Here is a 14,379-nt window from a genome sequence, read left to right as displayed (position 1 = left end):
GTGGGATCGCGGGAGGGGTGTGAGGAAGAGGAAGAGAGAGGGTGGGATCGCGGGAGGGGTGTGAGGAAGAGGAAGAGAGAGGGTGGGAGCGGGAGGGGTGTGAGGAAGAGGAAGAGAGAGGGTGGGGTCGCGGGAGGGGTGTGAGGAAGAGGAAGAGAGAGGGTGGGAGCGGGAGGGGTGTGAGGAAGAGGACGAGAGAGGGTGGGAGCGGGAGGGGTGTGAGGAAGAGGAAGAGAGGGTGGGAGCGGGAGGGGTGTGAGGAAGAGGAAGAGAGAGGGTGGGGTCGCGGGAGGGGTGTGAGGAAGAGGACGAGAGAGGGTGGGATCGCGGGAGGGGTGTGAGGAAGAGGAAGAGAGAGGGTGGGATCGCGGGAGGGGTGTGAGGAAGAGGAAGAGAGAGGGTGGGAGCGGGAGGGGCGTGAGGAAGAGGAAGAGAGAGGGTGGGGTCGCGGGAGGGGTGTGAGGAAGAGGAAGAGAGAGGGTGGGGTCGCGGGAGGGGCAGCCGCGGGCCACAGAAGCAGGCAGGCTAGCCTGGGCAGCGCTGTTCTATGGCAGGTGGAAGGGGGGCCAGGTCTGGGCAGAGGAGACGGTTGGAGGCTGGGAATGGGACACTGGCCTAGCAGAATAAGGACAAAAAAGGATAAATGTGAGTGAAGAAAACATGGTTTTCTTCATTTCTGTCTATTCGCAGCTGCTGTCCTCCAAGTGCTGGTAGATATGGTTGAAGTCAGTGTGATGAGAAAATGTTATGTGGCAAATTGAGTCGGAGGCTTAAGAAAGTGATCAGATCAAAATGCCCCAGCAGGGCTTCCCTGGTGGCGCAGTGGTTGAGAATCTGCCTGCCAGTGCAGGGGACACGGGTTCGAGCCCTGGTCTGGGAGGATCCCACATGCCGTGGAGCAACTGGGCCCGTGAGCCACAACTACTGAGCCTGCGGGTCTGGAACCTGTGCTCCGCAACAGGAGAGGCCGCGATAGTGAGAGGCCCGCGCACCGCGATGAAGAGTGGCCCCCGCTTGCCACAACTAGAGAAAGCCCTCGCACAGAAACAAAGACCCAACACAGCCATAATTAATTAATTAATTAATTAAAAATAACTAAAAAAAAAAAAAAAAGCCCCAGCAGAGTGCTGTCCACATAGAAATATTAAAGGAAAGAGCAAGTGAGATGATGGGCTTCTGTGGGATTATGGCATTCACAGCCCCTTCTGCTATTGCCTTGGAAAAGTACCTTGTAATATTCATCTTGGATGTTTGTTATATTGAAGTGGAAACATTTCAAGTGATGATCAACTCGTATTTGAGTGGTAATCCAACCCAGAGATTCTAAGAACAGCACTTCAGACTTATTCACTATTAAAGAATCAGTATTGTAATGAAATGCTGTTATGTCCAGAGAGATATTTCACTTTGGGGGGTTAGGGAAAAGCCAACATGTATTTTGTGTACAAGGAACATTTTAAAAAAAATCTTTTCCTAAACCATTTTGCTACTTGTTACTCTGTGTGCAGTGCTTAGTGCTTCCTATTTGGTTATTTCTTTGGGCCTCAGTTCTTTCTGGAAAGTTTTTGCAAGTCAAGTTGCAACCAGCCAGAGTTTATGCCCATGGAAATACAACTAAACTATTAAATTATACACATTTTATGGCTTTCGTATGACAAGCATATCTTCTAGATGTTCCTTTTAGTAGGTCTTTGAATCTTTTTTTACTTAATGGAGCAGTAAGAAATGCATGAAGGAATTTGAATTTAGAGAGGCTGTCTTGCATGTGTATCTGGGCACTGGCATTTAGCGTCTGTAAAATCAATTGGCAGTGAATGTTTTATTTACCTGTTAGGATCTCAGCTAGATCATCAAGCAGCGCTTTGCCAGATATATTGGAATACACTCGATGGTACGGAAATCGAGTGGAAAGCAGTGAATCAGAAATATTTGTGTGCCGGTCTCATGAGGATTTTAATGCCCTATAAAATACCTGTGTATATAATAGAGAAGCAAAAATTATTGGAGAAGTAGAACTGGCTCACTGGCATAGTTATTACTCTTTTGTACATGAGCAAAATAGTCACTGTTTACCGAAATGTATTTTGGATTACGAATCGTTATCAAACCTCAAATTGCCTAAACTGCCCAGCTCTTTGCCGAGGCCTGAGTGGCAGCTGCAAAGCGAGGTTGGCCGCGTTGCCAGGTTCTCTGCGGCCTCTTGGCTTCTCAGCCTCCCTTTCATGTGTAGCCAAGTGAAATGTGAGCTCTGCAGATACCGGGGCCTTGGCCGGGCAGCAGTTTGGAAAGGCTGCCAAGGGCCCGGAGGCCAGGGGCCGGGCAAGGCCACGATTCCCAGGCATTTCCAGGGCGGTGACCGAGGGGCTCTGAGGTTCCAGGCACGTTTCCCGGCGAGACCAGGGCTGGGCTCTCAGGCGGTGGTTTTGGCTTCATCCTTCAGACGTTGCATGAGGAATACGCAGTCTTTATTGCTCTTCAGCCGCTTAACCGTTTATCCTTCACTTTCCACAATCTGCGTGGCCATCAGTGTTTTAAAAGATCAGTGCATTTCACTGGATTTGAAACCAGAGTGGGGTTCGTTTTATTTCATACAGGAAGCCTTCTTTGGGGAAGTCTGACACAACTGGCTTTTCAGCCTCTTGGAACTGAATTGGAAAAGCACAGCAGAGAAGGACAGGGCCGGGTGTCCGCTGGTGGGTTAGGTGGCCGTTGACCTCGGGATTCTTTCTCCGTGGCTCCCGGTCGCTGGGAGAACCCGATTCACAGGTCGGTGTGAGTTGGTGCGTTTCCGGTTGCAGTCAGGGATGTGACCAGGCTGACCGTAACGGATATCACTGTTCCCTGAGGTTTTGTTCTTGCTGCTCATCGTGTTAAGAATGTTGGATGATTTTAGGAACACTTAGCAGATTTGCTTTGATGGGAAAGTTAGTAAGTCCATCAGGCCGCCGGTGCGTGGAAATGATCTGCAGAGAAGTAAATTCCTTCCCTCCCACACCAGCACATGAGAAAAGAGCCGTCCTGTGGGTCCCTGGGGATCTGACAGGTCTCCCCAGGGAGCGGTCCTGAGTGCCGGATCTGGGTCTCGGTGCTGCGTTCGGCTGGCCAAACAGAGCTAATCGAGGTGGGGAGAAAACCGAGAGGACAGGCCCTAACTGTGCACGGAGCTATGCGTCGCCGAGCCGGTAATAGGATCTTCAGTTAATTCACCCAGCCTTCCAGCTCCCTGCACTGGCCCTGCCAGGGTGAGATACAGCCTCGCACAGAACGCCACCCCTACTAGACAGGGCGTGTCGGTGCATCTGTAATTTTTTCTGTTCACCCAGAAGATGAAAACAAACGTGAGCTTCGGAAGTGCCCCCTGTGAAGTCCCGACGCCCCCCTAGGAGGAGCGGCCTTTGGGTTGCTACACAGGGAGTGTGCCCTGGAAGTGCCAGTGCTGTGTGAATTCGTGCAAAAGGAGGAGCATCCGGCTGCAGAGACGGACACGTTTTCAGGTGCCCTGTGTCCCCGGTGGCCAGCCCTTCCTGCTGGGCGGTGGCAGTGATGGCACTTCTGCCCCCCGGCCGCTTGCAGTGGTTTACACGCTTTACTTCTCTTGGTCCTCACGGCACCCTGAAGATGAAATTAGGCCCAGAGAGGTTCACCTGCTCAGGATCACACAGCAAGTGAGCAGCTGGGCTGGGATCCCGGCTGCAGGGCTACCCGTCACGTCCCGACGGCTGTGTTCCGAGCGTCGCTTCGCTCCGGGACTTGTCACTCCTCCGGCTCCGTCGCTCAGAGCGCTGTTTACTGCTTGTTTATTTACTGTCGTTTCCTCCAGTGTGTCTTAGGAAGTATTGTTGAACTGTGACTACCAGACTTCCAGAAACACACAGTAAAGTAGAGGACGTGGCGAGGCCCTGCTGTGAGGGGGGACGGGACCTACGACCCTTCCCCGAAGCCGGCACGGCAGGACTGCGACCCCGGCTCAAAGGACCGGGCGGCATCGGCGTCCTGCAGGGGAAACCAAAGGGCGCAGCGGAGTAGTCGACAAGGTTCGGTCAAGGCTGGGTGACGGGGGTCGTGTCGTTAGAAGCAGGGTCCGAAGGTCAGAGGGCCCTTGAGGGGTCCAAGGACTTCTGGAAGGCTCGGCCCCGGTGTCCCCCGGAGCAGCTCCTGTTACGCAAACCCAGCAGGACATGGACGCGGCTGGCCAGGCCCCCCGCCCGCCGCGGTCGACAGCAGCAGCCGGCTCTTGCTCTGACGCCAAGCAAGAATACCTCACCAAGAAAAGTTAGGCCAGACGCTGAATCTCTGACTCGAAGCTAAACTAATTTTGCAAAACTATGTTAGGAAGTTCTGTTGCCATCAGGGTTTGAACCACTTTTTTGGAGGGGGCGGGGGCAGGAGGAGACTTTAAAAAAGCTTTAAAAAAACCCATCGCCGTCCCCCTGCCTGCCCGCCCCCTGCCCATTTTCTCCCCCCCACCCCGGCCGGACTCGCCTGCCTGGCGGGGTTCTTCCCGCCCGGCGCTGTCTGAAGGACACGGCAGTTGAGACGCTCCAGCCTGGCACTCGGGGCTCCTGTGAGCTGCCTGCCCACCTGTGTGCACTCACACTCCCGGTCCCTCTGCCCCGCGTGTGCCTCGCCTTTGCGGGTGCTGCCCCCAGCGCCCCTGCTTTTCTCTTTCTTCTTTTCCCGCTTTCCTGCTGGCTCCTCTTGTCTCCTTGAAGATGTAGCTCATGTGTCCCTTCCTCCGGAAAGTGTTTCCTTTTCCCACCCACTCCACCCCAAGACCTCTGCCCTCTGCTGCTGTCACAGCTCGGTCCCTGCGTCCCGGGGTCGCTCGGTCCCTGCGTCCCCGGGTCGCTCGGTCCCTGCGTCCCCGGGTCACTCAGTCCCTGCCCTGTGGCCTCACGACTTCTAGAGCCTTGTCCCTTAAGGGGAACGGCTGTGCCTGTCCCTCTTTCAATCCTCAGCACTCGCACACCACCTGGGAAAAAGGGAAAGCTTGATAAATGTCTTCCGGGTGATGAATAAATGAGTAAGTACGTAAAAAGCAGGAGCTCAGGAATCTCCTTCAGTGAATTACTTTGGTTGTTTGACGTGCCGTTTATCCTCTGAATCAGGGGTAGGCAGCAGTGACCCGGAGAGGCCAGAGGTCGTCTTAAAGTGACACGTAATGCTCGAGAAGGGCACCTCCAGTGCCACCGGAGAGGGAGTATCTGTCCAGTCTATTTGGAGATTAGATTGCCTGGGGGCACACGCACATGTTAAAGCTGTCATTTAAAACCATAAGGCAGTGTGGTCACATCCAAAACCATGTCTGTTAGCATCTCAGCCTGACAGTGGTCTCTAGGCAGGAGAGAGCAAAGGGGAGTGATCGTATGTAGGTTGTAAAGGCTATGTCTGTACGATCACGGGTTATAAACTCTGAGCGGCTGGCAGCGGTGACTGACCTACTCACGCCATTCCAGACCCCAGCACAGAGCCGGCCCCAGCTCATCCTTGAGTCCGCGAAGGAGAAAGAGCTACTGCCCACAGTGAAAGCCGTTGGAAAAGTTTTCCCCAAAAGCCAAACTCTGATTCTTATCTGTCAAGCTTAAGAGCAGTAAATTAATGAATTGTTCTTCTAAGTTTTTCCTCCTCTTTTTTTTTTTTTTTTTGGTGCTTATCATTTATCCTGTTGAGTAAAGTAGTTAATAGCGGAAATTAAGTTTTTTATGAGTTTTTGAGTTTTACACCAGGAAGCCAGACACAGCAGTACTTCCATGTACTAAAAACCCCAAATAAGGCAAAAGCCCCACTAAATTAGCCTTAGGAACAGAATGCCATCTCAGGGGCCGGGGATGGTCTACTGTTTGTTTTGTTTTCTCTTGGTGACACGTACATATACAGTTTTTTTTTTAATTAATTAATTAATTTATTTATTTATTTTTGGCTGTGTTGGGTCTTCGTTTCTGTGCAAGGGCTTTCTCCAGTTGCGGCGAGCGGGGGCCACTCTTCATCGCGGTGCGCGGGCCTCTCACTATCGCGGCCTCTCTTGTTGCGGAGCACAGGCTCCAGACGCGCAGGCTCAGTAGTTGTGGCTCACGGGCCCAGCCGCTCCGCGGCATGTGGGATCCTCCCAGACCAGGGCTCGAACCCGTGTACCCTGCATTGGCAGGCAGATTCTCAACCACTGCGCCACCAGGGAAGCCCCATATACAGTTCTTTAATGTGAGACTTTCTTTGTAGGGCAAAGTGTGGAGTTGACCTTGACTTAACAACGATGATAATACAGTTGAATTTTCAGACATTTTGGGACTGTTCTTTCATGAAAACTCTTCTCTTTCCTTCAGGGAATACCTCAGTTACCATGTGCCAAAGCATTATACAACTACGAAGGCAAAGAGCCCGGGGACCTTAAATTCAGCAAAGGTGACATCATCATTTTGCGGCGACAAGTGGATGAAAATTGGTACCACGGGGAGGTCAACGGGATCCATGGCTTTTTCCCCACCAACTTCGTGCAGATTATCAAACCGTTACCTCAGCCCCCGCCTCAGTGCAAAGCACTTTATGACTTCGAAGTTAAAGACAAGGAAGCCGACAAAGATTGCCTTCCGTTTGCAAAGGTAAAGTGAGAACAACACCGCCTTCTATTTGTCGGCCCTTCTCTGTACCTGGCTGCGTAGACTATGGCTTCTGTCTCCTTGTGCAAAAACATGTGCTGGTTTCGTGTGAACGATCTCACTGTGCTTCTAAAAATATCTGGAGGCAGGCTTCTCAGAGTCACAAAGACAGTAATTTTGTGCACAGACTGTTCTCTGTGAAAGATAATTTTGGTTGATGTGCTGTGTGGTATCATTTTCGTATTTAGGGCCTAAATGTAATTCTAAGCTACGTTTCGGGGGGGGCGGTGTGCGCCACTCGGGGATTTTCATTCCCTGAATTATGGATAACAAAGTGAAACATCATTACTTCCTTATTTTATATGAAAATGTCTTTGCTGCAAAGCACACAAGACTGTATCTACTGAATTGATAAAACGCTTTGGGATTTTGAGCAGAATGCTGTAGGTTTTGGTAAAGAGAGACAGGAGGGCGTACGCTTCAACGGGCATTTGGTGTATTACCAGAGAAGAAGTGAGAAGAGCCTGAAAATTCGTCTGGACCAGGGGTTCAGGGGGTCTGGGTGGGATCTGAGGTCGCAGTTTGTGGGTCTAAACAAAATCAGCCGTCAGCCCCTCGGTGGAGGGGCTGGTAGTTGACAGCTGTCTGGTCTGAAGGGGATGCCAGGCTCACTGGTAATTACCATTCAGTTCATCAGCTTCTTCCGTTCACATCCTGAAGACACGTCATGGAACTTTTTATTCATGCACTCTTGCGACTTGAGTCCCATATTGAAAAGGAAATTAGGCGGCGAGCTTCCTGGGATCGGGTGGAGTAACGTTCGTTGTTTCTTCAGGATGACGTTCTGACTGTGATCCGCAGAGTGGACGAGAACTGGGCCGAAGGCATGCTGGCAGACAAGATAGGAATATTTCCCATCTCGTATGTTGAGGTAAGTCAGTCTGTAGAGACGTCGGTTGTGTTAGTATTCTGCTTTGCAGATCAGTGTGCAGTGTGAGTATTCAGAAACCCTCAGGACCACTTCTCAGTATGTACCTGCATCGCATGGTTGTTGCACACCTTAAACTGATACAGTGTTACATGTCCGTTATGTCTCAATAAAACTAGGGGGAAAAAAAGAAAGATGAAAACCTAATCGATTAAAAAAAAAAAAAAGCCCTCATAGCACAAAGCCCCAGGAATGCACCTGTTCTCAATCCTGGGATGGAATTCTTCTACCCTGCCCAACAATTCCTGATCACCAGGAGACTGTGAAACGTTTGAACTCTGTACTTTGTCCCCCTGCTAAGAGCATCGGTGTGTCTGTTGAGTGGGACCCTGGGCTCCCTGCCGGACCCTGTGCCGCCTGCAGCCGTTCTTTTCTGTTGGCAGCTGTGTGGTCAGAGGCTGGTGAAGGTCCCGACTGAGGTGGGAGATGCGTGTTTCTGTCTGTTTACACGTTTCTTCCGTGTGCCCCACGTCTCCGTCTCAGAACTGGGACGGTGATCTGCACGGTAGCCTGCAGAAAACGTGAAATAAGCAATGAACCGCCTCCACCCCATCCCAGCAATAACCAGCCACGCTTCCCCCTTTAACCAGCTTTACTCGGAAAGGTATGGCCAACCCGATTCAGCGAAGTCTTCGGCGAAGTCTTTTTAGGAATATGTATGAAGTAACATGTATTATTTTAAAGAATAACACAAATTAAGAATGAACTAGGAAGTTACAATTTACATTCAGCCTTATTACATCATATGTCATAAACTTTCATGTCCTTTAGCCATAAGACTTTCATGCCAAAAACAAAATTGAAGGCATTTTCAAAGAACGAAAGACCAGCCCAAACAACCGTACGAGGTTAGCTGAGGTCACAGAAGGCTTCTGGGAAGAAGCGATTTCTTGGTGATGTCTGTGTCCTGGGTAGATGTGCATGGAAAAGGTGCATTGTTATGGCAGAAAGGACCCACATGCAGCACGAACAGCATGTGCACAGGCCAGAAAGAAAGAGACAGCACAGGTCGGGAAACTGAAAGTAATTCTCTTGTTTAAGATATCAAAGCATGCATCTTCAGATGTAAAAAAGAAAACCCACACCACTGGTGTTCCCGTCTTTTCATCTGAGGCATTTATTGTGGCGTGGTTCTGAGGACAAAAATGACAAATTGTGTCATAGTAGCCAGCGTTCAGTCTCCCCACAGACCGTGAGATGGCCAGCATTTTCCTAGAACTCCCCTGGACTACCGTGTATCCGTGGAAAGGTAATTCAGACCATGTAAAAGCCTTGAAGTTTATCCGTATCCTTCAGGTGTTCCTGTTTATTAAAATATTTTTTCCTCCTTTGAAAGTAAACAGTAGAAAAAAAAATGCTTAGCTCTCAGGTAACCCTTCCTGCACATTATTTACATATTCTAACTGCGGTCACGGAAAGTTACACGCATTCCCAAGCATCTGAATCGTTACAGTGAGGAGCGTGGGTACTGCAAGCTTAGTCGTGAGAGCCTGTCTTCACTTGCTGGGTATTAGCAATACTACGTGCTAGCACTTGGCGTGTGAGGTGTGGAAGAGGATTGCTGTGCTTCTGTTACTGGGCAGGTGTAGAATTGCATGATAGGCATAAAAGATCCACCCACGGCAAACCCAGAGTCACCGAGAGTCACTTGAGTCATGAGGATTATTTACTCTGACTTCGGTTGGAAAGATAAACTTCTGCCCAAGTGGAAAGTACTTTCATTCTCCTGCCTCTTTTCTTTCACAAGAGTATTTTCCTCATTTGAACCACAGTTTTGCCAGTTGAGACGAGGTGAACAAATCATCTCTCCCCTGGAGACCGTGAGCTTCCCTTTGATGTCAGGCCATCGGATGGAAGTTTCTGGCACCTGGGGATTAGCATGGGGGTTCAGCCTTTAGGGGAAGAAGGGGTGGCAGATTTCAGTAGCAACCTACCGAAATTCAGCCATTCAGGTAAAGCATAAACTGTCTTACAGGGCAGCCTTACGTGGAGCGAAGGCAGCTAACCATGGGAATCAAAAACTGGGGCTTTTTCCTGAATAATGTCTTTCTCTTGCTCTGTAAAGCCCTTTAGGGTCCAGACCATACCTCACTGTAAAAACAGACTGTGTTACAGAAATCCACTTGTAAGTTATTTTCTTATACCTTGTAGATATACATTTAGGTTTCCACCAGTGTTAGGTGCTTTTGCTTTTTTCACGGTGCTTCTCCCCCAGACTCTTACCCCCCGAGGTGTGAGAAGCTTGTGCGTGATGATGTGTCTCCGAGGGCCTGGCCCTGCTGTGTCCTGTGCACCGTGGTTTGGAGCTCCGATCGGACCGTGACCCAGAGGAAAGCAGTGGTCATATAAGAGAATCTCAGCTCCACGTCTTGTGAGGAAGTGAGTTCAGAACTGAGTCTGCAGAGTGGCGTCTGGGCTTGTCACAGCGGAAGCTGGAACCCCGACTCCTGCTGGGTGGCTGGTTCATGGAGATGCCCACGGAACTTGCCTGTGGCAGAAACTCTAAGTAGGATGGGCTAGGGGATGGGATGCAGGCCTGGAGCAGGACCTCTGGGGTCGAGTTGGGAGCTGAGTGTCAGCGGTGGGTGAGGAGAGGGCTGAGTGGGGGGACCCAGGGCATGAGAGGCAATGCTGAGGTGCTGTGCCCTCCCTGTCCCTGCTCCCCACCTCCCTTCCGGCTTCCCCTCCAGCACCAGGACTGTGCACCGGGCTCCCCACCTGTATCACAGGAGGTGAGAAAACGGTGACTTGCCGATAAATGACCACTGATTAAAGTACCAGATTCTTCAGGGTTTGAGCAGAGAAGGAGAGTCTGGTTGGGGGTGACTAGGGAGAGAACGGCCACGTGAATGTCCTTGAATTCTGCCCCTCGGGTCTCTGTAAAGATGAGGGGTCTCTTGCCTTGATCACCATCACGCTTCCCCGGAGACTCTCCCATCAGAGCCCTGAGGCTGTGGGTTCTGTTCTGTAGGGAAGATAGATGTTTCTTGGGGAAACCTAGGGGACTCTTGGAGACACCGTGTCAGGATATGTGTAAAAGGGTGTATTTGTCAAGGAGTGAGTGCGGTTGTAAAAAGGAATCAGTAGCTTGCTATTTTCTTTGTTCAAAAATATCAGGCTTCTCCAAAACCGAATGATTTTAACACCCTCATTAATTCAGAGCTGACTCATTCACATTTCGTGGTCATTTGGACAAAGATGACATAATTCTTAGCAAGCCAAAAGTTTGAATGAAGTAAGTACTAAATATGGCATTTTGGATGATTTTCAAACATTGTTGTGCATTGTAGGCTTATGCGCTATACATTTTTATTAAATGTGTCATACAATATTTTGATTCTTAGTCATTCATGTAAACTATCACTTACCCAGTTTTTTCAACAAAAAAAATTGTTTAGCAGCTCTGCTGCAGATGGAATGTAAAAGTGAGCATTCCTCGTGTGCGGGTGGCGTGAGGTGGGCGTGGCCTGCTAGGCAGCTGTCTGGCTCTGTAGTTACTGCCAGAAGGAAGGGCTGCGTCCTCGGGTTAGATCGCTGCCCCGATGTCACCTCTGTGGGCACACCTGCCCTCACCACCTCGTCTCAAGAGGCTCTTCCTCTTCCACCTGCTTTGCCTCACCCACCAGGTGCTGTGATCCTGGAAAACCTTGGGCTCGGAGCCCAGACGGCCTGGATTCCAGTCCTGGCTGGACCGGTGATGGTGGCGGGACTGGTCTCCTCATGTGTAAAGTAGTAGAGCCCTCAGGGTGAGTTCGTCCGGTGGTGCTGTGTGCTGCCTGCAGAGTGGTGAGAGGTGTGTAGGGGGCACTGCGGCCGGCACCACCGCTGTCATTGTAATCACTCCACCGCGTCTTGTCCCCTGTAGCTGTCTCATCTGTGGATGGTACTGTCCCCCAGTGTCCGCCCTGCATGGAACGTGAGCTCCCAGGGTCAGCATCTTGTCTGGTTCACCCGCTCTCCCGAGGTCCCCGCCTGTCACCTGCCCCTGGTTGACCCTCAGTAAACGTGGGTTGAATGAATGAGTGAGCAACCCAAGGACCTTTTGGGCCGACATCAGGAATGAACTGGTTTCAGATGTGGCCAACTTTGACATTTTTCAGCTAGGACTCCCAGCATTTGCTACCCAGCCATGTATTTTCTCATCGGTTTATCTCAGTGATACATCTGGACCCCACCACCCTCAAAGCACAAGGTCTCTCTGGTGACTTTAGGGAGATTGTTTTTTAATGAAGCTGGGTGAATCTTTGGTTATGCCTAGTTTAGAATTTTCCAGACTAAAATAATGGTGGCCATACTCTGTGGATTAGATCCTGGAGTCTCTACGGATTATCTCCCTGATACGTTCTGAGATGAATTTTCACCTGCTTGACACTCTTCCTTTGGCTCACTTTGAGCAGATGTAGGGTGGCCTAATTGCTAAGGATACTCATTCTTTTAAAATAACTATGGAGTTAGCAGTGACATATAATAAGCTGCGCATATTTAAAGTGTAAAGAGGTGTGCTGTTTTCAACTTCCAGAATCAGACAAATCTTGGGAGATATTTCTATGGCCAGGGAACAGAACGGTGTCATCAGCTTTAACTGTGGAAAGTCACGTGTGTGGGTCTCCCGGAGCACCAGCGGCCTTCAGTGGGGTGATAGCTTCCTTTTCTGTGGACATGGGGACTTGGGAGATGTCATCTGTGTCTCAGGGAATTACAGGTGCAGGTTTAGGTATCGGGTTTGAAGTTGCCAAGGTGCCCCTTGAAGGAGCTAAGAAGAGCAATGTTCACTTTACTTCTTAGAGTCTTTGTGCTAGAACAGCGGTCCCCAACCTTTTTGGCACCAGGGACTGGTTTCGTGGAAGACAGTTTTTCCATGGGCTGGCGGTGGGGTGGGAATTGTTTGGGGATGGTTCAAGCGCGTTACATGTATTGTGCACTTTATTTCCATTATTATTACATTGTAATATATGATGAAATAATTATGCAACGCACCATAATGAAGAATCAGTGGGAGCCCTGAGCTGGTTTTCACTTGCCACTCACTGATAGGGTTTTTTTTTGTTTTGTTTTGTTTTTTTATTTATTTTTGGCTGCATTGGGTCTTTGTTTCTGTGCGAGGGCTTTCTCTAGTTGTGGCAAGCAGGGGCCACTCTTCATCGTGGTGCGCGGGCCTCTCACTATCGCGGCCTCTCCTGTTGCGGAGCACAGGCTCCAGACGCGCAGGCTCAGTAGTTGTGGCTCATGGGCCTAGTTGCTCCACGGCATGTGGGATCCTCCCAGACCAGGGCTCGAAACCGTGTCCCCTGCATCGGCAGGCAGATTCTCAACCACTGCACCACCAGGGAAGTCCACTGATAAGGTTTTGACGTGAGTCTGCAGTTGATTTATGATGGTCTCTGTGCCGTCAAACCTCTCTGCTAATGACAATCTGTATTTGCAGCCGCTCCCCAGCACTGGTGTCACCGCCTCAGCTCCACCTCAGATCATCAGGCATTAGATTCCCATAAGGAGCGCGCGACCTAGATCCCTCGCATGCGCAGTTCACAGTAGGGTCCACAGTCCTATGAGAATCTAATGCCACAGCTGATCTGACAGGAGGCGGAGCTCAGGCGGCAATGAGAGCGATGGGGAGCGGCTGTAAATACAGACGGAGCTTCGCTTGCTGGCCCGCTGCTCACCTCCTGCCGTGCGGCCTGGTTCCTAACATTCAGCCAGTTGGGGACCCCTGCTCTGGAGAGTAATGAGAACCGAGGATCAAAATCATAGTCTTTGATCTCTTAATCAGAGAGAGCTGATTGAACAATGTAAAAAGATATTATGTCATTCATATTTTGGGATGTATTCTTTTCCTTTTAAATGCAAAAGTGAAATGTTCAATTCACTGTAATCTTTTCTTTTTAAATGAGAAATGTAGGAAAATTGGGGGGGGAGTTGGAAAGAGAATTACGATATTGCTTGGCTTCCAAATACCCCTTCAATTCTGAAGTGAAGTAATTTTTATAAAATACATTTAGAGACATTGTTGGGAAGTCAGGAAGGCAGTTGGTTGCTGCGCTAACTTTCTCCCTCCATTTTGAGGTAAATTAATTTCTATAAATGAAATCTAGAGATACTGTTGAGCAACTGGTGAGGGAGGTAAATTAATCTCTATAAATGAAATCTAGAGTTGCTGTTGAGGAACCGGTGAGGGAGACTTACCCCGTGCCCAGTGTAATACGTTCGTTCACCTCCAAGTCTACAGCGGCCCTGCTTTGAGTAGCGCTTTCAGCCCCGTGGGCTCTGTCCCGCACTGCGGGTCCTCGTATCCTCTGAGAGCCGTCAGCTTGGTGCAAATAATAGTTACATTTCGTTTTGCCACAATGACAGAAGGGGAGAGGATCTCTAGATTCTGAATTTCTCAGGGCAGAGGCAGGTCTCTGGACTCCAGGAAAAACCCCTGCTCACTGCAGACAGCTCGAGGCAACCTGGCCAGACCCAATCAGAAAAGGAGCCCTGTAAATTAGGTAAGGATTTATTTAGGGCAGTTTGCGTCCCATCTATTATGCAGCAGCCTCTTTCCAATTTAAGAGTTTCCTTTTGTTTTCCATCAGGAAAACATTCCGGGAGCTGAGATTCTAAAGATGGGTTAATGTTTATCTACTTCTCGCTTCATGAGCAGGCAGTTTCCAGCACTCTGGGTAGTTTCATAGAACATAAACCTGCAGGCGTCCCGTGGAGCCTGGAGCAGAGGCCAAGGGTAATGACCAGTTGGTGTCTAATGTCCGCAGCACTTTCCCCCAGGAGTCCTCAAATTCTTTAGCTTGGCCGTATTCC

The 14,379-nt window shown here is 50.0% G+C and overlaps 1 protein-coding gene across 6 annotated transcripts in view; it reads left to right on the top strand.

The window, feature by feature from the left end:
* The window catches only part of SH3RF1 (SH3 domain containing ring finger 1), a 164,243-nt gene that overhangs the window by 103,083 nt on the left and 46,781 nt on the right, over window positions 1-14,379 (top strand). For all 6 annotated transcript variants that reach the window (XM_082402111.1, XM_082402110.1, XM_082402113.1 and 3 more), the window contains exons 3-4: window positions 6,321-6,596; window positions 7,429-7,524. In XM_082402111.1, the coding sequence (XP_082258237.1) occupies window positions 6,321-6,596; window positions 7,429-7,524 (372 nt within the window). The remainder of the gene's footprint in view (window positions 1-6,320; window positions 6,597-7,428; window positions 7,525-14,379) is intronic.

The sequence above is a fragment of the Balaenoptera borealis genome, assembly GCF_965194805.1.
Source record: "Balaenoptera borealis genome assembly, chromosome: 8".
NCBI lineage: Eukaryota > Metazoa > Chordata > Mammalia > Artiodactyla > Balaenopteridae > Balaenoptera > Balaenoptera borealis.
The sequence above is the reverse complement of the archived record's forward strand: the minus strand, read 5'-3'. Positions and strand labels throughout refer to the sequence as shown.